The sequence below is a fragment of the Culex pipiens genome, chromosome 3 (assembly GCF_016801865.2).
Source record: "Culex pipiens pallens isolate TS chromosome 3, TS_CPP_V2, whole genome shotgun sequence".
Taxonomy (NCBI): Eukaryota; Metazoa; Arthropoda; class Insecta; order Diptera; family Culicidae; genus Culex; species Culex pipiens.
Genome location: NC_068939.1, coordinates 108,367,274 through 108,393,305, shown reverse-complemented (window position 1 = coordinate 108,393,305; position 26,032 = coordinate 108,367,274). Strand labels below are relative to the sequence as shown.

The 26,032-nt window shown below is 38.8% G+C and overlaps 1 protein-coding gene across 5 annotated transcripts in view; it reads left to right on the top strand.

Moving 5' to 3' along the window:
- Window positions 1-26,032, top strand: part of LOC120430438 (protein TANC2) — a 163,681-nt gene that overhangs the window by 75,299 nt on the left and 62,350 nt on the right. For all 5 annotated transcript variants that reach the window (XR_008212414.1, XM_052709771.1, XM_052709772.1 and 2 more), the window contains 2 exons: window positions 13,856-14,050; window positions 17,245-17,402. Coding sequence is in view for 4 of the 5 variants with exons in the window: in XM_052709771.1 (XP_052565731.1) it covers window positions 13,856-14,050; window positions 17,245-17,402 (353 nt within the window). In the remaining variant the exon portion in view is untranslated. The remainder of the gene's footprint in view (window positions 1-13,855; window positions 14,051-17,244; window positions 17,403-26,032) is intronic.

The following is a 26,032-nucleotide window of genomic DNA, read 5'->3' as shown; positions in this document are numbered from 1 at the left end:
CAAAGGTCTGTCAGGGTCTGTCCGACGTTTTGCAATGAAATCCCACACGAAAGCGATCCGCGCTGCACTGAACTGCACTCGTCGCTCAATGGGTTTATGCCGATGCAAATCCGTTGGGTGCAGCTCCGGTAATAGTAGACTTTAGCTATGGCACTGCACTCGTATAAAGGTGCAAAGTTTCAAATTTGATCGGGTCAGCTAAATCTGAACTGAAACTGAACTGTAACTGAAACAAAATAATAATTACAAAAATCTATTAAAGAAGAAAAACACAAAGTATGAGAAGAAATTTTTTTGTAAAAAAAAAAATGCCAATATGTGTTAACAAATACGAGGAAAAATTAAAACGATAGAATTAAAGTTTCAGAAAGTTCGCAGAATTAAAAAAAAAAGTTATTTCAGCCTAACAAGTTTTCCTATCACAATTTAATTCAAGACTTTTCTTTCTTATTCCAGGTAAGCAATCCAAACATTCTCTCGAGATGCCATCAAATCAGTTATTATGTGAGTAATGAGTGAGGTATCGTAAATTATACCCAATTCACACTGGCGAGTTCATAAACACTTAAAGTTGGGAAGATTCAATCAACAGACTTTAAACTCCACACATCATATTTTAAATTGAATATCATGGATGAAACTAAGTCCTTTGCAGTTCGAGAGCGATTGAGGGCGTACCGATCTTAGAAGGTTTGTAATGTAAATATGAGAGTGTGCTCCATTTTAGACATTTTAGCACCAAGCCTCGACCTATAAACTCATTTTAGATTCATAAACTACTGTGTAATTTCGTCCATCCAATTACTGCAAGAAATCAAGTCCGTAAATTACTGCCAAGAACTGCAACCGCATGAGGTGACCTAAATCTTTCTATCATGCATGGAAAATGCCAACGAATGGTTCAGGTCGGCTGCATTTTACCAGCATAAATGTTCATTGAGAAAAAAAACGTTTTGCCCAGCAGCAGCAGTTTAGAGTCGTAGAGTGTGTTCTGCAAACCCACACTCTTGCAGCCGATTGATAGAGCTTGCAGTAAAATCTTCGACTCGATGATGTAATTCGCTGCAAACTAGTCGCCTTTCCCTGTGCCATTCAGTGCAAAATGCTGTAAAATTTATCAAAACTAACACTAAAATGGGAAAATAAACATGTTTGGTCAGCGAGTGAGACGGTGTGGCGGGGCCGAGTGGACAGGGATTTTTTTTAATGAATAAAAAGCCCAGCTCGAGTGTGTGAGCAATGAAGATTTTATGAATGAATTTGTAAGGAGGTGTGAGTCTGAAAGAGACGGAAGCCAACGGGCCGTATATTTGTCAATGAAATGTGCAGAGGCCGTAAAGTATAGGCAACAGAAATAAAGGCAAATTTGCGTAGGTTGAAATTTTTACGATACGGGCAAGTGTTGAACCCCGCGTGAAGAGTGTTTACAAGACGCCAGAGTCTCACTCAATGCTCTGGTGTCGTTCTGCAAACGCTTTCCAGAGGAAAAGACTCTGGTTGTGACTGGTGGAAAAGCAATTTAAAAAGACTAGTCAATGAGTTAACGGTCGTACCGGTTTTTTTTCGCGCACACTCGCTCATGAATGAACGCCTCGTTGATATTTAAATTGGCCGCATCTCTGCTGGCCGGGAGGATTCTTTTGGAGGTTAACCGGAATCGACTTGCTGCACGGAGCAGCAAATTTTGCAATTAGGTGCTTATTCGCCGAACAATAAACTAATAAAACGATTTGTCTGTCAGCGGTGAATGATAGAACTTTTCTGGGCAAACTGAACACGGGAGACTACTTATAGTTTTCTATTTGAAATTGTATAAATGATCTTGACATTTAGATAGGATCGATAAAAATTTTAAAATTTAATAGAATAGTTTCCTCCTTCCTAAATGGGACAGTGATAGTCAAAAACTTTCTTGATTAGCTTTTCTACTGTTATAGATAATTTTAAAATCAATTTTCGAACGATTATTCGATATAAACAGTTATATCTTTTAAAAAGCGATGCAAACAAATCATGATGTTTCCACGTTTTTAGTTGGAACCTCCCAACCACTGAGTGCTCTTGATTCGCACTCGCTGATTGACTGCAAGCGTCCGAGCTTCAATCATAAATTTGACAATCTGCAAACAATCGCGTGTCGCAACCTTTTGGCGGCTGCCTTTTTGCCTTTTAAATGCGCCGTATAAAAATGGTCCCGCGTTTAAGCACGCAAAGATATATTGGCGTCCCTGGATGTTCGCATGTCACCCATGTCGGTTTTCAGAGTTGGAGAGCGGAATGTTTATTTTTCTTCCGATTTAATCAAATAATTGTTGGAGGCATAAAAAAAACCTAGAGGACAGGTCGCTCCTATAAAATTCAAGTGTGAGACCGGCGAGGCCTTGTGCGGACCAATTTCTGGACAAACCGTGCCGCTGCGCTGGATGGTGACGGAAGAACGGGTCGACGACGGTGCAGTTGGTAACCGATCGCCTGCAGTGAAAGTAAATAATCGTTGTTTGCGATGTGATAAAGTTCGGATTCAACGTTTGTTTATTGGATTGGAGTTTCGGCTGCAGAGCAACCCCAAATGGGCAGGATAATATGTTGAACTTTTAGTTTGTTGATAAACGAAAACGGGGATGCAGTTACTGGTAATGTGAGGATATTGACCAAGTGTAAATATTTAACTTTTAAAGAGGCGATTACCACTTCCGGGAGTTAGTGTTTTTTTCTGAATGAATGTTTATCGTTTATGCAATATTCAAAAGTGAATGATTTGTAAAACAAAGATTTAATAAAATTATTAGGTCTCTTCCATCTACCTCTAAACCTCCATATCATGCATAAATAATATAATAAGTCTTTAAACTTTTCAATTTTGATTTGTTAAACTTTTGTAGTCAATTTAGAATTCTTTTCACATGCTAAATATTTTTACGATTTTTATTTAAAGTATTTGTCCCTCGGCTCTGGTCGCGTCCGAGGGAGAGGGGCGACTTAAATTTGAATTTCATGCTTTATTGTCAACATTTTGAAACAAAAAATATCACAAGAATTTGTAAACTCAGTTACAGTTATGCTTCAGTCAAATCGTTTGAAAATATCAATGAATTCACCATAATTTTTTTTTTATAATTTCGTAATGAAATATCTAACTTTTCCTTTCATTCTATAGTTGCGAAATGTAAATACTTTTCGACACTGTTTTGGTTTTTGAGTTGACCGAATAAAAAAAAATAATAACGACATTCCAATGCAAAGAGGCATGGATATTGTATTTTTCACCAATAGTCGGGTTGCAATCACTAACTTTCAAAAATTGTAAAATTTAAAGAAAATATTTTTTTGAGGAAAGAATTATTTGCGGTACTGTTCAACGGAAATTTGCAAAAACTCAAAATATTTTTAAATTAACTCAAACATGTTTAAGAGGCAGTTTTTGTAAATATTGCTCGGTTTGTTTTAGAGGTCGTATCGAGGTGCTCGGATTTGGATGAAACTTTCAGCGTTTGTTTGTCTATACATGAGATGAACTCATGCCAAATATAAGCCCTCTACGACAAAGGGAAGTGGGGTAAAACGGGAAATCGGAAAATTTCACGTAAGTTAGAAGTATTGGAGTTGTAAATTTGATTTAAAAAATAATTAAATAAAACATTTTTGAAAAAAGAAATAGATCTTATTTACCCTGTGATCAATACGTCAAATGCTGTATCAAGTAGGCGAAAACCTGTTTTACCCCCAATTCAACAAATTGTTAAAAAATATTTTAATTCATTCTAAATGGCATTTTTTTTCAATCAAATTTACAACTCCAATACTTCTAACTTACGTGAAATTTTCCGAGGATTCCGAATATGACAAAAATGAGACTAAAAAGTGCCGCTATGGAAGCCTACAGGGCAAAAACTAACGTTGTAAAATGTTTGATACAGAAAAATCGAAAAACTATGAGAAAAACTGCGATTGGCCAAAAAGTTATTACCGTAGGCTTATAGTCCATGAAATTCCCTAACTTTTGACCTATGGGAGTATGGGTGTTGGAGGCTGTTGCAAAAAGATATTAAGGCTTTAAAAAAATCAATTTTTAACAGTAATTTGCAAAAGCTATGAGAAAAAGTTAAACAAATCCTGGATGTCTATGGCTCATTTTGAAGTGCTTCAAAAGACCTTTCGAATGCATCTAAGAGTGTTAAAATTGATGAAGTTTTACGCAGACGCGAGCAATTTTAAGATTTTTTATGTTTTTTGGACCTCAAACTTCAAAGCCCGTTTTACCCCACTTCCCTTTGTCGTAGAGGGCTCATATTTGGCATGAGTTCATCTCATGTATAGACAAACAAACGCTGAAAGTTTCATCCAAATCGGAGCACCTAAATACGACCTGTTACACATTGGTGAAAAACTCGCTCTTAAATGATTATTAACGCAGGTGAATGCACTTTGGATTGTTTTCAGCAAATTGCACTTGCACTATTTTGTTTGCTTATTTTGATTACCTCCTGGGATCAAAAATCTATGAGTTGAGCAGCGATCTAATATTGTATGTTTTTTAATTAATTTTGTTCGCAACATACCTGTTAGTTTTGCCGAAGAAATAAAAAAAAACAATAAAGCTGTATATTCACAACAAAATCTAAACTTCATATTACTGTTGAAGTTGCGTAAAATGCATACATTTCTCTACAAAACATTATTTTTTTCAAAAAAAAATGTGCCTCAAGAAAATTATCAGCCTAACTCGCCTAGTACTAACGACTAAAACGTGCTGTTCTGTACCCACGGTTAAACTGCATCTTGCAAACACAACTACTTATCGGAGGTCATTCGATGATCGATTGGGGATTGCAGAAAAATCATGGCCACTCTCCGCGCGCCTCAGCATGGGGTCGATTAGGCACAATGCAAATGCAGTCATAAATCATAAGTAGCACACGACGACTGCCGATAGCTGGCTTTTATGAAGTTTTTCTTGCAAAGCAACTGAACACAAACCGCTATTCGGAAGCCCCAATTTGAGAAGGAGCGCCAAAGCGGCCACAAACGGGCCAAATGCACTCAGTTTGCAGCTGAACAACAGCCTCGACGTTGCAACATCAGTCAAGCGGATATTCGCCGGCTTCGGCGGGAGGACCACCGTTCCGGGCCAATAGCTCAAGTCCGTGACGGCAGCGTGAATTGGGATCAAATCGCACCGGGACACCACCCGTGTGCAACGTGCAGCATAATGAGAATTAGATTTCAATTAGTCGGAGATTAATTTTGATCACGTTTAGTACGATATTAACCGTGCATAAGGCTGTCCCACCTGAGGCTTCTCGGACGGACGGGCCTCTTTCCTATTTTAACAAGGTGGAATTTTCGCTTGCGAAACAACCCCGAAGAGCAGGTCTCGTTGAGTTTTGTGCACGATCTTGCCAACCGATCAAAAGGCCTGTTGTTGATCTTTATTTGCCGCGCTACATGCTGACTGACTGACTAGCAAGTGCATCAGGAACTTGTACCTTGTGCTGTTGAACGTGAACTATTTCGTTAGTCGAGTTGTAAAATAAAATGCGAGCCCATACACCTTTCGGTACATATAGAATGGGTTACCTTTTCACCGCTGGATGCAACATGACTTGGTAATATATCTTACCGGGCTGAAACAAACCCTTGCCCCAGTACTATTCGCATCCGCCTCATTTGCTAACGAATTATACACAAGGTAACGTAGTTTCGCACCTGATTTGAATTAATGGCTCCGAGCGTGTGACTGTTGATTCTATTCTAAGTAATTCAGCAGTGCACTCTCAGCGCTGGTGACAGGACATTTATCAGGTTATTTATGATTCCTGAGATATAAGTAGGTCAGCACGAGTAGCGGAATAGTTTCAACTAATGTGTTCAACTGCGAATTCTAAAGCCCTTAATCTTCTTGATAAAAGCTTTCTGAAGTTATTCAAAGATAGTAGAGTAATTGAGTAAATCTCACATTAGTATGAATTAAATTTGACCATTTTTCCTAATTGTTTCCAATTGGTTGCGTTTTCGAGTATTCAAGTCAATTTTAAAGAACCAACGACCTAAGACTACGAGTCAATTTGATCACTCAATTTTTTTTATATACCAGAATTGCAACGTTTTGTTCTAGTATTTCAAATAGCACATTTTGCTTGCATGGATGTTTATCTTCAACCTAACGTTGCCGAAAGTCGGCAGTTCTGAAGTATCAGCAAATTCTGCCATTTAAATGTACATGAAAAGTTGAATAATAGAGCATATTGAATGGGGGTGCGTCAAACAAGTTTGTTGTGGATTGGATTTGCTACATCAATAATTACCAACATAATTGCTTTTCAATATTCTGTAAATCTTCTTGAGACGACTAAATAAACAATCACAACCAAACGTTGCAGAATTCCGTTCTACGGGTTGAATTCTTTCGAAACAAGCGAACGAGCCTCTCCATCGAACGTTCCCAAGAAACAAATTCATTGAGTTACATATTTTATCGGAATCGATTAATCTTTGAATGGAAGTTACACCGCGCGTCTTCTGTTTGCGCAGCCGCTGTTCAATGTGCTCTTTTCGTGTCGTAAACAAAGATTGTTTCATTTTCTGATGGTTACGAAACGACCCAAAGCCAGCATAAAGAATCACTTGGATGCACGAAACACTCCTGGTCCCAGGTTGGCTGGATTGACTTGCCTCAACTTTACAGCATAGAATCAATTCAACGATGCGAACGCTTCTCACCAGAAGAAGAAGACGAAGAAAGGCTTGGCACTCAATTTGGCCGCGGCTCGACTCGGATCGGATCGAAATTCACGCTCGATGAAGCAACAGCTCATTATGTTTTCGAACCTTTGTGCCTCCCTTTCGAATGATTTCGGGCCTTTCATGCTTGACGAACGACTTCTAATATGCATAATGTGCATTTTTCTGATGCATTTCTGGGTTGCTCGACGTGCTCGTCGACGATTATCCTTGATTGGAAACGGTACAATCAAATGCGGCGTTTAGCTCTGTTTTTCTTATGTCACCTTTTTGGATCGTTTGAGATGTGGATACGAGGAGAATATTAATCAATTTTCAAAGTAAAAGCAGTTCATTAATGGGTTCCAGTGTTTCATACATGGATAGTGGATACACGAAAAGTTACACAACTTCCAGTGGGTCGGATCAAAGAGTTCACAGGTCTGTCATTTTTATTGTCGCACGGGTTCATAGCTCGACCAAAGAGTGCAGGTCATCAATCATTAATCCACATTGCACCGCAACCAACAGAATCTGCACGGAATGAGTTAGAAAGTCGCCCTTCACCGGTGTTCCAAGTTGCGGTCTACCACCAGGCAGACCACGACCGGGCGCCCTGAACTCCGAGAAGTCGAGTGATTCGGTCCGGGGATACTACTAAGAAACGAGCCAATTTCTGCAACTCGCACAACCAATCTGCCAAAACACGGTTGGACTGTTTTGCTAGAAATTTCGCAATCCATGAGAGAAAGGTGTAATTACTCACAATAAAACACTCCGGCTTCAGAGGTTCATGGGTTCGGATATCGGACCGTCTAGTCTAGTCGTTGGCTCTGCGCTCCGTTGACGATGATTAAGGAGAATGGCATCGAATTCGAACCCGTGCGGCGTTTCATAATTCATATCTCGATGTGTATAAATGTGCTCTCCTCGCAGTACAAGTTCGCGCCGCTCGGTGGGCTGTCCTGACTTTCAACTCAACTACCATTCGAGGTGAACCTTCGTTGGGTGATCCAATACGTGAACGTTCCCAAAGTATAGAAGGATTCAACGAAGCGATAACAGGGCCTTGTTCCTATAATGAATCTTACATAACATCTAGCAACTGTTTTAGACTCAACCCCTAATATTTGAAAGCAGTTTAGTAGTTTATCTCATTTTTGGCGGAAATTTACGAAAACAATCGATGACATGATGACAACGGAGAAACTTTCCCCGAGCGGCTCCAAAATGGCTCCAGGCCAAATCAACGTTGAAATTTGACCCTTTTAAACTTATGCAACTCCATCACTTGGCCCTTCAATTAGTGCCATTCAGTGAAATTATGATTTCCATGATCAGCATCAGCGTGGCCGGCGCTTGATTGCTGACCAAGCCACTTCAGCAGCCCTGGTCAAGCAGCAGCGCAGCGGATATGCATGTAAATCGAACCACTTGAGCGCGATCTCGGCGCTCAACTTCCCGCGTGGTCCTAAGTGGCGGTTAAATTGTCAAAATATTTGTACATCATTATTTGCCTCACTTTTGAGCGATCATTTCTCCTCGGCATTTCACGGCTCGTCACAGCATATAACATCGGGCTGGGAACCCAACTGCTAGGGTTTTTTTTACTCGTGGGTAATTTCCGTGGCATCCCTGGCGATTTCACTTTTTACACAAGTGGTTAAATTTCGCACACCTTGTTTCAGTGGAACCTTTGCCTCCATTACCACCCATCACCAGTGTCTGGAAAGCGAAAGTTACAGTTATTACCTTTTGGTTTACTCGCACAGGAAACCATTTCCAAACTCTGCACTTACTAAGGCAATTATGAAGTGCAGTCCGGATCATGTTCATCTGAGTTCATCATACGCTTTTTGTGGATAGTTAAAAACAGTGGGGGTCCAAATATAGATTATTTAAGAACTGTTTTATTTTTGTAAAAATGTGAAATAAAAATATAAATTCCGCCGTTGCACATATTTTTCAAAGTTTATGTTCTCCCTTCAAAATTGGTCCGAAAAATCAGGGGGCAAAAAAATATTTTTTCAAAAAACATACTTTTTTATGGAAATAGAAGTCTAATCAACTGAGAACTATCTGAAATGCCTTTTTCTGCATTGATAATCATGTTTAGCATATTTGAGCTCGTTTTCAAATTTTTTGAACTTTTACAACACCGCAAAACCTTTTTTCTCGCAAAAATAAAATTTTCACCAATGCTTAGAAATTTTGGAAATTAATGATTGCAAAACATCTGAACAGGTGTATAATGCATTTTAAAACACTTTTTTCATTCAAATTTTGACACCGTGACCTGTAATTTCATTTTTTTTAACTTTTAATTTTTTCCTTCAACATGAATTAGTTAACCACACAGCTGAAAGGATCTCCAGAACTCTGTAACCTATGTATACAAAATAAACTTATTATTAACACAACTCGACATTTTTGATGTTGATGGCAGTAAAAGTTTCAGTTTTGTCATGGTAAGTGGATTTTGGCTCCCTGAATACGCTCCAATCGATAGAAATGAATTTTAGTGAATATCCTGCCAACAAATAACATTCTAAATTTCGGTTTAGTGCTATTAAATAATCTTAAGGAGTTACATACATGTAAAAAATCACAAAATTTCATATCACAGCAAATTTACTAAATCTATTAAAAAGATAATTTTCAATCACTCCTGAAAGTTTCATGAAAATATTTTGTGACTAAACTGAGTAAGAGACGATTTAAGTTCACAATTTTGCCATGCGCAAAGCGAACTGTCAAACTTTGTGAACGTTTTTCTCTAAACACCGAGTTGATTTACGGGTGCCACGATATCTCGAGATGAGATAGACCAAATTGGCTGAAATTTGGGGTGAAGACTCCCAAGACATATTTCGTGTGCATGATGAAGCCCGATTTTAAAATTATGCTTTTTTGAAAAATACAAAAATCAAAAACTATCGATTTTTTATATGAAAAACATAAAAATATTTTTATTTTTTTATAAAATTGAGTTTTTTAAAATCGGCCTTCGTCATGCACACAGGACCGGTTTAACGAGTCTTCACCAAAATTTTTAGCCGATTTGGTCAAAGCAGTGTTGAGATATCGTGGCACCCGTTTTTTTTGAAACTGCTAACTTCAAATAGCTATATCTCAGCAACGATGAGTATATTTCAATACCCTGAAAACAGATTAAAAAAAAAGTTTAAATTTGTGCTCTGACATTTTTGCCAATTTACTTGTATGTAACCCCTAAAGCAACCATGCGCACCCTTCTTTAAGCACATGGGTGCGCATTAGGGTGCCCAGAATATGGGACTTTTTCTCAAAACCTCGCTCCACAAGCTGAATATGGTTCCTTGAGCTATTTTAGGACTGTGGGACAAATATGAGCAAAATCGGTCAACATTGACCCATTGATACACAGAAAAAAAAAGTTGAATTTTGGAATGTTGAAAATTTGGTAGGTTGAATATTACCTCTTTATTTGTGTAATATTACATAAAAAATGTGCAAAAATGTGACCCTGATGAATATTCATCAAAAACTGATGAAAATTCATCATTTTCTGGGGTAAAATTTATTATTTATTTGGCCACAAAATCTGTCACCATTTCCTGATGAATATTACCATCATTTTTTTTTCTGTGTACTCGGAGGTGAAGTTTGTATGGGAAAAATCGAAAAAATGTATGGAAAACCCAAGTTTCTTACGGTTTGGCCTACACGGTGCGCTAATTCTATCCAAATATTCCCAAAAGTGAGTTTCTCATTGGAAATTTAATGCTCTACAACTTTGTAAAACATTCCAAAACTGTAAAACTCGATCCTGAAAAGTTATAAGCAATTTAAAAAAGTCATTTTTGTATGAAAATCATTTTTTTCATCAGTTTTAGGCTCGGGTATCAATGGGTTAATCTTAATCAATTTCGCTAAAAAATTGCAGAGATGCTTAAAATAACCCAAAAAACTGTTTTTCGCTTGTGGAGCAGGGGGTCATTTTTTCTGGGCACCCTAGTGCGCATAGTTGTTTAAAAAGATTCAATACCATTTATACCCAAAATTTACAATTTTATTTATAGGCAATAAGTTCACTAAAATTCATTTCTGTCGATTGAAGCATGTTCAGGGAGCTCAAATCTATCATACCTTGACGAAACTGAAGCGTTTACTGACATCAACTTCAAAAATGTTGAGTTCAATCTAACTCAAATTGAAGTTTCAAAATGTTAAATAATTTAATACCGTCATCAGGAGTGACATTGGGTCTGGGGGGTGAGATTGGGTCATACAAATTTCAGCATTTTTGTATGACCCAATCTCACTCCAGACCCAATGTCACCCCTGATGACGGTAATATAACTTTTGAAACAATGTAAATTTAAAATGAATAAAAAAGACAATCTTTCATAAATCTATTTGTATTATTATGATAGATTGTGAATATCCAATTTAATACAAAATCATTAATTATGTAAAACCTATAACGGCTTAATTAAAATTACTAAAAACCTAAACATGATTACAGGTTGCATTCATTTCCGCAAGTATAATAAGCTAATAAGGTTATTTTCGACCACGTTCTTCACGCTCAAGTCCTTCGTTCGCCTTGAAGTCGGGCATGCTGCTGTGACGGCGCGTGAGAAACACTGTGCTTCACCGTACAACGCCAATTCGGTGGCTCAGCAATTCGCGCGCACTGCACGCGCGGATCATGACAAACAAGTGGAATTGCCCCGTTCGGACCCAGACAATTTTATGGTCGGCATTTTTGAATCACACAAAGCAGCAGCAGCAGCGAATCTGAGATGAGAAATACTTGACATTTTAGCATAAAAAATGTCGAGTGTAATTTGAAGGTCGATCGAGCAGCCCGAAATCGCATTCGTAAATATGATTTATAGCATCAGATTACCTGAGCGGACTTAGCTTAATCTGATGCCGTTTTGTTGAACAAGCAAACGGGAGTGGCATTATAAGTTGGAAAGGATGAAATCATAGTCGATGGCGTTGTACTTATATTATGGATTAACTTGGGTTTCTTAATCCTTTCACGAGTAAGATAACGACTTCCAAATCGCTTCACGTGGTCCACCCCCGAGATATCAACTCGCTGTGCCCAGCTGGCGTCTATCCTGTTATCAGTTCCCAAGGTTCGACTTCTCCACACGTAATATCTAATTTTCTTGCACAGCACGTACAACTCACAGTCTGACCGGGGAGCCCTCCGTAACCTCCCAGTCATCCCGCGCAAAAACAAGAAATACTACATGGACCTTAACCGTACGACAGTGCTAACATGTTGCACATTATTTTGACATTTTTCTAATTTGCTAGTCGTTCGCGTCTAATTAAATCTGTCGATGTTTGGAGTGGCACAAGGAAAAGCCGCCTAGCGGATATAAATCATTGGCTACAGGCTATACGACGCAGAGTACGACGACTTCTGCTGTGACCTGTGCACGCCGGGGCTCGAACCTGTCACTTTCCTTTGCGATACGCGGGTTGAGCCCGGTTTAGCACACGGGAAGGTGCCGGGTTGAGAAAAAAAACGGTTATGTTCCAAAAGTGAAATGCCACCAAAACCCCCTGTCGAGATTGGCCAAAACTCGATTTCGCATTTTGGCGTGTGTCAGCTTATGTGTTTATTAATTTTCATTATCGCATGAAATGTTAACCGCGAGCGCGCGGAAGTAACGACGGTTGATAGATATCGACCCCCGGGGAAACCCCGAGCAGTGAGAGGTTGTGAATACTTTAATGAGGTTATTTCTTGAGACATCATTTGGCCAACAATCATGTAAATTTGACGGGAGTTTTTTGGCAAGATGCTATAGAAACATTTTGATGGAGGCTTTAATTTTTCGAATTTACAAAAGAATAATCAATTTTATTTTAAATTACTACAGTATCCAGGATGCAATGAAACCAAAACTTTCTCTGCAATACATCTCACAGCTCGGGTTGCAACAATAAAAAAATATATCCTGAAAAGCGTTAACGTTCACCGATTAATAACAACGACCAGTGGCACCGGTCGGTGTTGGCTCCATCCAAGATTTATTCCGACAGAAAACACAGAAGCAATCCGATGTCAACTTTTATCTCCGGCGAGGTTTCCGCTGAGCTGCTACTTTTAAACCTTGTACCCTCGTAAATTCATAATCTTTCGCGAAAGCTTGCCCGCTTGTCGATGGCGAATTTCTCCCGCGTATGCTAATATCTGATCCGCGATCAATCTGATTAATTAGAGATCGTGTAAATGTCGGACGCTGTCAAAACCATACTGAACCGACATTAATTTCCCCCGCGGTACCACGGAGCTTAGCGCCGCACTTTCGAAAGGGATTGTGTCAACTTGTTTTGGATTGGGGTTTTTGCTTGTACCAGGAAGTTACCAAAATCTGATACAATGTAGCGTTGTGGAAACATGTGCATTTATTTTCTTTAACATGGATTCAATTTTCACACTATTTTAACCTAATCTAACTGTCTACTTGAGGCAGTTGCAAATGCAAAGAGAAATTGGCTGGATACCCTTAAACAAAAATCATTCAAATACTGCTGCAAGTTATTACCAGTTGAAATCAGTTGACCTTTACTATCCCATTCAGTATCCTCACCTCATAAATTGGTCGTGAGAGTACTTCTGGTGCCTTTTTCCGAGCTCATGGCACAGGGCCATTATGTATACAGCAGATCATTGAGCGAGCTAAAGATCCCGAGGCTGCCGCTGGGCCAACACCGAAAGTTATCATTGTTTCCGTTGGAAAAGGCCGTTTTTTAAGCCCCCTCGACAAAATATGGGCCCTCTCTGTTTGCAGGTCGTCGCATAAAACCCTGCTATTTACGGGTAATGAAAAAACAATCACGGGACCTGGCCGGACCACCACGATGGCCGTTTCCGCGAGTGCCCTTTCGGAGCCCCCGGGGTCCACGCGAAGTAAAAAGGTTTCATTAAAACAATAACTGTAGTTTGGCACTTGGGAAAAGAAAAGTACGCTTATTACACGTATTATTGCACGACCATCAGAGTTCGCAGATCCACATAATGAATGATAAATAACACATTTCTCTCTGGCGATTTCTCACATTACTACACGACTGACATTTTCACTTACCATTCTTTCTGGTTCGATTCTTCTTTCCACTCCAGATTTGGCAGCGATTCGTAAAATTTTGGAGAACGAAACCGGCGGAGCACTCTGTCCGAGCTGCCAGATGCCCTTCGATAAGGGCAAGAAGCGAAAGCTGATAGACACCTGCGGCCATGAACGGTGCTACTCGTGCATGTTCCGGAACGAAATCTGCCCCATCTGCCACCCGGCCGTGCACCAGGATAGCGATCATGGTAAGTTATTGTTTAATTTACTCTATACTCTTTACTCTTTACTCTTTACTCTTTACTCTTTACTCTTTACTCTTTACTCTTTACTCATTACTCTTTACTCTTTACTCTTTACTCTTTACTCTTTACTCTTTACTCTTTACTCTTTACTCTTTACTCTTTACTCTTTACTCTTTACTCTTTACTCTTTACTCTTTACTCTTTACTCTTTACTCTTTACTCTTTACTCTTTACTCTTTACTCTTTACTCTTTACTCTTTACTCTTTACTCTTTACTCTTTACTCTTTACTCTTTACTCTTTACTCTTTACTCTTTACTCTTTACTCTTTACTCTTTACTCTTTACTCTTTACTCTTTACTCTTTACTCTTTACTCTTTACTCTTTACTCTTTACTCTTTACTCTTTACTCTTTACTCTTTACTCTTTACTCTTTACTCTTTACTCTTTACTTTATTATATTACTTTATTAGGTCAGCATCAAAAACAGCAATGTTTGAAAGTCCCTTTTCCACTAAATGTGTATCCTTGAGCTACAAATTGGCTAATATTTTTCTCTTTTTTGTGTTGGTATGATAAGGTTCTGGATTTCCGCTGCCTCCCAAGCTGCGACGCTATGGGGATAACTCAAAAAAATATACATTCGAGCTAGCTTTGTTTTATTCATTCGAGTTATCTTGTTATGAGAAAAAGGAGCAATACAAAAAGTAACTAGTGTCTTTTAAAGGCAAAGTAAAGTGAATTCTTGGAAATGTTACCTGATATCTAAACAAACGAAGTACAACTCTTAAACGCACACACCACGAAGCTTGTAGCTTGACCTGGATAACTCACTGCATCCACTTCCATGTATGGAAGTTGGTTCTATGCTCTCTTGTCCACCACTCTGCAAATGATATATTTATCTTGATATCAATCAGCCACACGGTGTATCAGCAAAAAGCTTTTTTTCTACAATTTTTTCTCACTGCTACCTAACCCTCAATGATTGCTCCAATGTTCTTTGATTTATCTGCATGCAATTCAGTTCAAGTTTAGGTACTGTAGTTCCTCACTGATGTCGTTGTCAGCTCCACAGACAGATTGGCATACTTTCGAAAACAGAACATAAATGATGTCGAGAGGAGCGTTTATTGCATGCCTCACGAACATGTTTCTTGGGCAATTTTCGCACATACGAAACTGTCATCGCCTCGTTCGGCTCAAGAACGCAATCATTGCGGACTGCGAGAGACATTTACCAATTGGCGTGCCAGAAGCCCGTCAACCAAGTCAATGCTAAAATCATATTGATTTTGCTTACATTACATAATAAGCATAGTTGTTAACGACCAATCAACGTGTCCAATCTGCGCGAAAATCCTTGAACTCTACCAGAAGAGTGGACTTATCGCAAAACACCATGTCCACGGCGCGCGCTGGACGTGCGAAGATCATGGCGAATCCGTGTTATTACCGGACATTAGCTTTGGTGATGATGATTTTGAAATTAAGACTTGATTACTTTTCGTACCAACAGTCATTCCCTGTTAACACGGATTGGCACTTGCTACGGGATAATTCCACCCAAGGGCGGTCGTAAAACGTAATCGCAATCACAGCGAACTCAAGTAATCGCGAAAAAAAAACTTGTTCTTGCCCATTCAATCAACGCTCGTGTACTTTTCAACATTTTGAGGTGCCCACTGGCACAGCTTGGCCGTAAAGGTGACATAATTTTAATAGTTTAATTTGTTTTTTTTCTGCCGCTTCATGCATTCAATCATTCTCACTTGCCCTTGTCAATGGATTGGATCGCGGGTAACATTTTCATCGCAGCGACCGCTTTCATGTTGCACAATGTGCGGATCGAATCGCTCTCTCAGAAGCATTAAGAGACTTGGCCACCGCCGAAACGACAGACGATTCGCGCCACAGATTGGCGGTGGTGGTCGCGTACAATGTCCATTAAGTTAATCCTTCACATTAATTCAATAACATATCACACGTTTTTATGCGCTCAATTTCCATTTTGGGGACAGGAATCGCCTGTCAGTAGCTGCACCGACGACAACGGCGGCGTAGGGCCAAGAATGAGGGTGAATGTTTAATTTTAAATAAAAACATCCAGCAAAAGTTGTGCAGCATAAACTGCATTTAGCGCAGACTGATGAAGGATCTAGGAAAATGAGTAAAAAGAGTAATGACTGTCTTAAAAGGAGCCAAGTGCTCAGGGCTCTGATTCGCCCTACGAATTAAAATGTTCAAGGGTGAGTTGTTCAACTGTGGGCCTATTTAACCAATAAATAACATTTTACACTGATTTGTATGGGTTCATTCAAATGTTATTGGCATTTTCGCTAGTAAATAATTTGAATGTTTAATGGTTTTCAAACAAAAATGTTTCATTCTAATCCTGGGCCAAATATGTACAAAATCGGTCAAGATTAACCAATTGATACTCAAGAATGATTTTTGTATGAGATTTTTATATTTTTGGTAAAAAAATATATGGAAACAAACATTTTTACACATTTTTTTTCCTCAATTCAACCCATAAAAAACAAACCTGAACACATTTAAAGTTTCATTTTAACTTATATGTATTTTGATATTGGAAACCTTTAAAAAACATTAAATTTAAACAATATACTTTGATCAAGAGAAGGTTATCCCACCCTAACGTAATATGGCATGCACTTTAGGCAGCATCATCACGCGTTCGCCATCCGAGGGTGGCTGTGCAAAAGAGAAGCGATTTTCGAGCTACTAATCGGATAAAAAATTGCCGAAACAAGCCCGCATTGGTGCAAAAGCCTCTGCTCCTGCTTCTGCATTTTTACGCTGATGCAACCAAAGTGGCCAGCGGAACAGAGAGCTCGATCGGCTGAGGCTAATACGGCACATGATTCCAGGATTAATAAATTATCAAATGCCGCAATTTATGTGTTTCTGCTCGTTGTTTCGCTGGGCAGAGGGCTCTAGAAGTGCTGCCTGCTACTGATTTATGAGCTTGTATATTGTCGTACTATACAGAATTATAACGATGGTGGGACACGATTTAATATTCTGATCTTATTTGTAGATTCCACTTTCGAGACCATTACACGTATTTATTTAGTCACGCAAGAACCAAGAATAAATCAGTGAAAGAGCAGATATCAAAGCTCTGAACTAATTGAACATTTGGTTAACAACTTCTATTTAATTTTTTTCCAGACATTTTATCTAACAAAGGTGGTTATTTGAGCAGAAAGATGCACGGATACGACACCGGAATTGGCAGCACCACGACGCTGCTCAGCCCGCTGGGGTCACCACAGCCCGTCTGCCGATCACAGGCCAAACAAAGTGGACATTTCTCGCCAACGTATCAGGTAAGGTTGAATTGTAAATTTACCAACAAATTTGTTTCTGTCTTATGTCGCACATGAATGCCAATGATCGAACTATTTAGAATTCTGATGCATTAGACTGTCATAAGCTGAAATAATATGAAATTGCACGAAAACCGATTTGGAAGTAAACTAATCATCTGCAATAATTCTCAGCATAGTTACAACACCCCTCTAGCCATTACTTCAGGGCAATAATGGCGAAATGCTGCACCTCTAAGCCGCTGCTGCCGGTGATAAATATATCAATCTGCGTGCATAGATAATTGCCGTTGTCAGTGTATGACCTTAAACTTAATTAACTCGGTGATGAATGGAGCCGACCAGCCAACCGCGGCAAAAGAAGTAATCTCAAAGCCTAGAAAAGAAACTCCGACAGCGAGTTGCCCACCAAATCGAAGCCAACATTCTCCCTGGTTTATGTAATTCATACAATATTTTATAAATATGCGGCCCCATTTTTTTTGCGCGCGCAAAACATTGATGGCTAATAGAATCGGTTCCGCTCGTAGATTCGTCCGTTGCTGGAGCGAGCGACGTAACAAACAATGCTTTTACGTGGTGCCCCCAAAATGATAAATGACCGTTACAAACTCGTAAAATGAATTTTGACCATGAAATCTTAAGGCCCTAGCGCGAGTTCGGGCAGCTGCCGATTTGCACAGTCTGACTCGCCTAAAACCCTCAACCGGCATTGCTGTGACATAGATTTTTGAAAAAAAAAACAACTATTGTTGGAAAGTTTTTAAAGAAATTTCAATTACCCGGAGGTCATCCGATTGGAAAAAGTAACAACAAAAAAATCACGCTTTTAACATAAAATTCCAGTTCTGCGACCATAAACTTTTGAATGGTTGATTGCAATACGTATTAAATTACCAAATGCCATTTTTCAATATTTCACCACCACTACTATGTCCGCCATCTTGAATTTAAAAATTCTTAATCAATTTAGAGTACACAGAAAAAAAATCATAGTTATATTGCATCTGGGAAGGGGTACATCTTTTATGTCAGGAAAAAGCTGTAATTTTACCTCTGAAAATGTGTAATTTTACCACTTTTGTGGTGTAATGTCACTTTTTCAATCTAAATTGAGGTAAAATTACATCATAAATGAAGAAATATTCAACCTTCCAAAATTACAGCTTCCAAATCTACATTATTTTTAACTGTGTAGGGGTCATACCTAAGCACGACAGTCAAAAATAAGGAAAAGAATACCCGAAGTGATATTTTTCCAAGAACTTCGGATAATCAAGTTTGGAATGTACCGTCAGTGGGGGTGACATTGGGTCTGGGGGGGTGAGATTGGGTCAAAGTGATTTTTTACGGATTTTACCATTTCTCAGATTCTTCTAAATGAAACTTAATTCTGTTAAAGGGGTTGTGTAGGGAACATCTTAATATGACTTCGCTGAAAATATCTCGTTCCTAGAACAAATCCTGTTATTTTGGCAGCTGTCTAAAGTTGAGGTACGTTTTTGGCCAAAAATGACCTCTCGAAAAATCATTTTTTTCTAATATTTTTGTTGGGATTGCTCGAAAACTACCCAAATGTTTGAAAATCTCCACTTCAAACATTGTATCGTGTCAATACGATTCCCTCGAACAAGAAACACTGTTGGATGACTTGTTTTTACCGTATCGTTGTAATTGAGCATCATTTTAGTTTCATTTGACACAATGTCACCCCCTCTAAGGGGTGAGATTGGGTAAATTTTCAAACTATTGGCATTTAAGGTAGTGTTCATCAAAATCCACTATATTTTGAGAAAATGTTAGTAAACTATCTAAGAACAAATCTACGTTGAAAGATTTTTGATGTTATTTAAATTGTTTTTGTTATTAAGAAATTACGAGAGGTGTATCGTTTTTTGACCCATAGTCACCCCCACTGACGGTATTGAAAAGAGCAAAACATTTCACAATAGTTTTAATTATTTTAAATTCATCATTTCAGAGATATTTACAGTAGAAAAATTAAGGCATATTAGGTGACACTGAGAAAATTATTCAAAAAAAAACAACTTTAGAACAGCAACCGGTAGTCCGACTAACAAAGAATAAAAAGAAAAATGTAGGAAATTTGATCGGCTTTTAAAAATATTTTTTGCTGTGCTGCTTTTCCTTCATAAAATATGAATGAAACAATTTAAAAAATTACCATCAAAAAGATATGACTTAAAAACGGTTCTCTTTATCAAATAGTAGTTCATGCAACATGTTGCAAAAGAAAAATTTTCAGCGCGAGTCATTTACCCAACGAGGTTTACCGAGTTGGATAAATACGACGAGTGCTGAAAAAAAACAAGTTTTGCAGCGAGTTGCTTACAACATTTTTCGCAATTCCGAAAAACGTTTTTGTATGGAATTTCATGTCAAACATCCATGTGTTAATTAAATTCACCGTTCAAAACTAAAAAATATTGAAAAATGTTACTTTTTGACACCACTGAACTGCCCCTGATCGCATAAATGTCCCATATGCATTTTCATCACTTTTGAGTTATTGATGCCGTTTGGTTCAAAATCGTGTGCTCTTTCAGAAAAGCCTATAACATCCAGTACTTTGTTCTAGAAATCAGGAGGAAATCCAGTTTTTTCGCGAAAACTAACACGTAGCCTTATGTATGGGACAAACTTCAAATGCGTTTTTCTCAGCTTGCTGTTTTTGCATATGGGACATTTATGCGATCATGGGCAGTGAAATGGGTGCTGAAAAGTTGAAATTTTCAGCACTGATATTGAAAGGAATTAATTTTCCATGCTGTTATTTCTGGTAGGGAAAAGTAAGCCGTTTCGTATCTCCAGAAGGACAGGAAAAGTTGACAGTTTCACAGCGGAATTGCAAAAAAATCATTCAGTCATTTTTGATTGCAAATTTGATTTTGCATCTAAAACTTAATTTTGAAATTTTAAATCAAGCTTTAGTAAGGATTTCAACAAAATTCTAGATATGTTCGACACTTTCCACAAATCTTTTTTTTTTTTTAATCATAACTCCGGTTCTAGATTTGGCTGCATCCTAAACTCCAGCGCCTTATTTTGTCAAAAAATACGTATTTTTTTAGTTCTACTTTTATTGATAAAACGTTAAATAAAAATATCGGGGAATTGTTTTTCATTGTACCTGTTATATCTGAAATGCCTAAATTATAACAGATTATAACTTATACAACTTTGTCGAATACATCAAATCGATCACAAAATCTCTTCTCAAGATATTGATTTTAAAACATCCACATGCTCTTTGTGTATGACCAGCCCGCAAAATTGTATGGAGAAACTAATAATGCAAAATATCTTCTATTAACATAGGGAATAGCCCGGGTCAAAAAAATTAAAGTTGCTCAAATAAAAAATTATATGAGATTGCCCGAAAGAGTACTCAAAATGGAGGCTCAGGCCAAAATTTCAGCCCATTTGGTTGAAAACTGGCTTGCCTTGAGCAGGAACAAGTTTAAATGGGATTTAACCCGTAAAACTGGAGCATTTAGGTAAATTGCTCTGTACAAGCCAGCCGTTAACAAATGGCGACTTTTGCATACCATGGGGTCCTAGGGGATGGTCTGGGGAACAATTCCTCCGAAGGGTGCAAGACGATCCGAGGCCCCTGGTCTTGCCTTGAACCGGATTCATTCCGGCGTCGCAGAAATTCTCATGGTCCCAGCTAAATGTATAGGGAAAAATCAAAGCACACTAAGAAGGCTGCCTCGATCAGAGGACGCCACATGGCAATCAGCCACCACGTGGCAGGAGGGTATCATAAATTTTTGCTTTAAAGTGGGTTTCTTATCCCTAGGACACTTTATTCAACCAGATATTTGATCAAAAACACCTTAACAACGCTAAATGTAATTTTGAAGCCGAATTTGAAGTTATTTTCCTGCCACGTGGTGGCTGATTGCCATGTGGCGTCCTCTGATCGAGGCAGCCTTCTTAGTGTGCTTTGATTTTTCCCTATACATTTAGCTGGGACCATGAGAATTTCTGCGACGCCGGAATGAATCCGGTTCAAGGCAAGACCAGGGGCCTCGGATCGTCTTGCACCCTTCGGAGGAATTGTTCCCCAGACCATCCCCTAGGACCCCATGGTATGCAAAAGTCGCCATTTGTTAACGGCTGGCTTGTACAGAGCAATTTACCTAAATGCTCCAGTTTTACGGGTTAATTCCCATTTAAACTTGTTCCTGCTCAAGGCAAGCCAGTTTTCAACCAAATGGGCTGAAATTTTGGCCTGAGCCTCCATTTTGAGTACTCTTTCGGGCAATCTCATATAATTTTTTATTTGAGCAACTTTAATTTTTTTGACCCGGGCTAATAGGGAATGCATGGATAAAACTATACAAAAAGAAGGTCAATTCGGTGACAATAAACAAGAAACTTTTTGTGTTCCTCTCGTAGAGGGTTAACCTTCGATATGAACCCCTACATCTCCGAGTTCACTCAAGCCCCTTAAGTTCGGTTTGTTCAACACGTCTCTGTGGCCAACTCTGCTGTAGATCTGCCCCAGCAGCGGTTGCTGGCTGGCTGGCCTCCGCTTATTATGAGAGCCATTATTTGCTGCAAAACTAATTGAATCGTGTCTTTTTGCCAGAAAAATAGACACACAACACCACAATTATTACCGTGTTTGAACATGAAATATTGACGCGTTTAACCATTAATTGACACTTTTCGCCACACTTTCTTGCGTGGACCAGCTGCTGCTGTTGGCAGTAGCACACACACACACACACACAAAAAAGCCAAAGGTTCGTCGCGCGAGATGTTGAAGTCTCTTGATCCAGTCGACAGTCAAAGAGTGTGTCTTCAAGGTGGCGGCGCGGCGGCCGATCTGATGGTGGTGTCCCTAAAGCATGATTGCAATGCAAATTACACGGCTCGTTGACTGCCGCTTTGACGCGGGTCTGACGGACTGAATGACTGAATGACAGACTCTGGGAGGGAGGGGGTGGATTCCATTGCACAATGACGGTTAATCTAACATTGCATAATGACGAGCGGGCGCGCGCGCGTACTCGCGGTAGCGCACATTAGTTAGGGCAAGTTGCAAATATTTTAATTTAAAATAATGGCACGATTGGCGCGGCAGCTGGTCTAGTATCGAGAGTTTGTGTTCTGGTTAACCAGGTTAACTGCTTGAGGATGAAACGACCTGAATACGAGAACGAGCTTTGGTTCTAGAGTGGCGCAGCAAAAAAAATCGACGTAGAAAGTGACCCAGTATTTTGCTAAAACGACTTCTATTTAGTGCATTGAATGTAAAGAACATTAATGTTTTAAAGATTGTAAACTTGTGAGAATAACATTTTTTAAATTTACAAATGCCTTTACAAATACTGGTGAAATTTCATTCCAAGGATATGTTAACTAACATTTAATTTTCGGCTCAGATTGGTAAAACATCGGTTTTGCTAACATTTTCATATTCTTTTTATTTAGATTAATTTTGGCAAATTTATCATTCTTGCTTGGGCATTTTAGCAAATTGTATAATGTAAAGCAAAAAACATCTAAACAATCTAAACTTTTGTTTGTTTAGCTCAGTGTTTCTCAACCGGTGAGGAATTCCCCCCTGGGGGGGAATTTGGCCATTCTAGGAGGGGAATCAGGATGCAATAGAAATTCTTTGTTTTGAACGTTTTTGCTAAAAACTAAAAAAAATCTAGGGCACTTTTATCAAGTTTAATGTTTATAATTATTTTTAAATTGCCTGTGAAATATGTGAATTTCATTGCAATTTTTTCGGTTTTATTTTTGAAAAAGTCTAAAATATAACGGGCAAAAACTTAAAAATTATGAATATTTTTTTGAAGAAATAAATTTCTCTGAATTTTCATGTTGTTTGAATCATGAAGCGTCCTTGAATATTTTTGTTCTAATTTTCAAAAATTAGCTGTTCTAATTATCTGTGATACAGAATTCATTGACATTCTTTCAAACATGAACGGTGCATTTTTTTTTTAATAATTTCCTCGAATTCTGGTTTTTTTCGGTTATGAGCTAATCTTAATGTATTTTGTAAGAGATTTTTCTCTAAGATTTGTTGGTTTTTGCCTTCCTCACCTCACTGAGGCAAGGCTATAAAATCACTCAAAAATTGAACTTTTTAAATAAGCCTTCTAGATATACCTTTACGTATACATATCGGCTCAGAATCAAATTCTGAGCAAATGTCTGTGCGTGTGGATGGACGTAGAATTTTTTTTCTCACTCACTTTTCTCGGAACTGGCCCGACCGATTTTGTCCGGATCTATGTTTTTAGATTCGCCTTCAGGTCCTTTAAGTCTTTTTTTAATTTCATCCGGTTTGGTGCAGTACTTCAAAAGTTATGTTAGAAAAACTGTTTTGGTTGATACTAAAAAGGGTCATTATTTACATAATTTGAAAGCTCCGGTGGATAGCTGTCGGAACTTTCCGCTCAGTGCACGCCGTTCACGCACACAAATACTGCAGTGAATTCAAATGAATAATAAAAATGTATCATAGATGGCAGCACTCAGATGTATAGTGTCTTTACTAAGTAAGCGTTAGCCAAAGCTTTCAGGAGGAAGGCAGCAACCACCTTCTGGTGGATTAAGTAACGTTTTAAATTTTGCTTTAGACATTTGCATTCCACTGACCATGAGCAGGTTATGAAAAATTGTTAACACAAATCGCTGAGAACTTGTTTTTTTATTGCAAGAGTAGAAAAATATTTTGTGATGCAAAATTTTATCTTTCTACATAAATTAAAGCCAAAATTATGATTTTTGTGAATTGATACTAAGTTTATAATTAAAGGGGGGAATGAAGGTCTTGAAAGTAATCTAAGGTGGGAATTGGTCGATAAAGGTTGAGAACCGCTGGTTTAGCTGATCGTTCTGTACATTTTCCCGAGTTATATTCAAAAATGTTTTTTGTAGTCGGGCATGTACATGTGTCAAACTGCTTCTGACTAAATTCTGATAAAAGGAAGACACTAGTGGACAGTCAACTTCGTTTTTCGTATTTTCAAGATAGCACGATCAGGCCGAAACTTCTTTCTTATAAAGTGTGACAACAATGCACGGAGTTTTTCAGGGTTTATCTCAGGATTCAAATCGAATTTTGAGGATCTGTGTAGGATTAAAGGTGAGGCATTGAGAGCTGCAAAAAATTGCGTTCTTAACTCAATTTGGTCAAAAATCAACATTCAACGAGATAGCACGATCACGACGAAGTGTTCTAATGCCGATACCTTAGATTATATTGGCCATTGGACCAATTTTCAATTTGGAATGCATTGTTTAAACAGTATAAGTTATAATATAAGTTTCCTAAAATTGATATTTCCCAAACTTTAACTCTGAGAGAATTTTTTTTGAAGGTGGGTCTTGAATAACATATTTTCGAACAATTGTATAAATTCGCCTCAAAGACGAACCCCATCTAACATGATCCCCGTTCCTGAACAACATTCAATTTGTTTCACTAGTCAAGAACCATGTCTCTCCTGATCGCCGCTCTCAAATTTGTTCAACGAGATTTTCCGATAAATCAGCTAAATTGTTCCAATCGTTACCACTAATTGCTCACTCGGGGCAAAAGTGTGTCATTTTCTCAGGTGTTGGCACAAACACACACACGGTCTAAAATGCATAATTTCAAAGGCAATATATAAACGCATTAAATTTAATTACCCTTTCAATGTCGTCCCCGTTGTCGTCGAAGCCGAACACGATCACAAATCTCGCGCGCTGCCGGTCAGATATGCACAAAAATGGAGATTTCATGCTAAATCAGGTGCGACCGTTTGATCTGGCTGCATCAATCAAGCGTCATTCCTCGACGGAGGGGAACCTCTCGATGCGACCTACCTGTCCGCACCATCCTCTGAACAGCTGTGCCTGAGGCGCGTCGTACTCGATGATGGCTGTCAGCCCAAAGCTCAAAGCGTTCGCGCCAGGCCAAGCCAAAGTGTCACATCAATCAAGCCAAATGCAGCCGCAATGATTAAAAGTTATGTGTACACAAAACCACCATCGCAGAGACGCGATACGCTGCACCGTTTAAGATTTGTACTATTTATGGGTTAAATGGTTGGTGTGTATAGTGAAAGGATTCGCGAATCATTTGGCGCTTGGCTTGAAAGATTGAATGGGAATATCTTGGGTTCAACACCGCGAGTGCATTGTTCCAAACCGTGTGACCGAAATCGGTAAGTCCCAGACAAGGGCCAATTCGCACCCTTTGCAGCTGCGATCATTTGGGCGCTTCTGTATCATTTGCATGCGTTCGCGGTGCGAAATTTGAATGTAGCTGTAGCTCTCTCACTCGGTAGTAAACGACCTGAAAACATGCCATTGTTCGATCGATTTCTAGCACCTCGGGAACATTACGCAACATCGCCGGCGTCTCCCGTACAGTCATTGATCTTGGGATATTAAAGGTGTTCATTGCAACAAAATTGTAGCTTGACGCATTCGCGCCCACGATCGAGCTGGGAGCTGTATTTTCACGACAATTTGCAAATTGCAACACATTTGGACAGCGACAAGATCGGCGTTGGGCACCAATAGTGTGGCCCATAGGTCATTAGACATTGTGGCGGCGTTGGCTTATCCTATCCGAGGGGATGGAATTC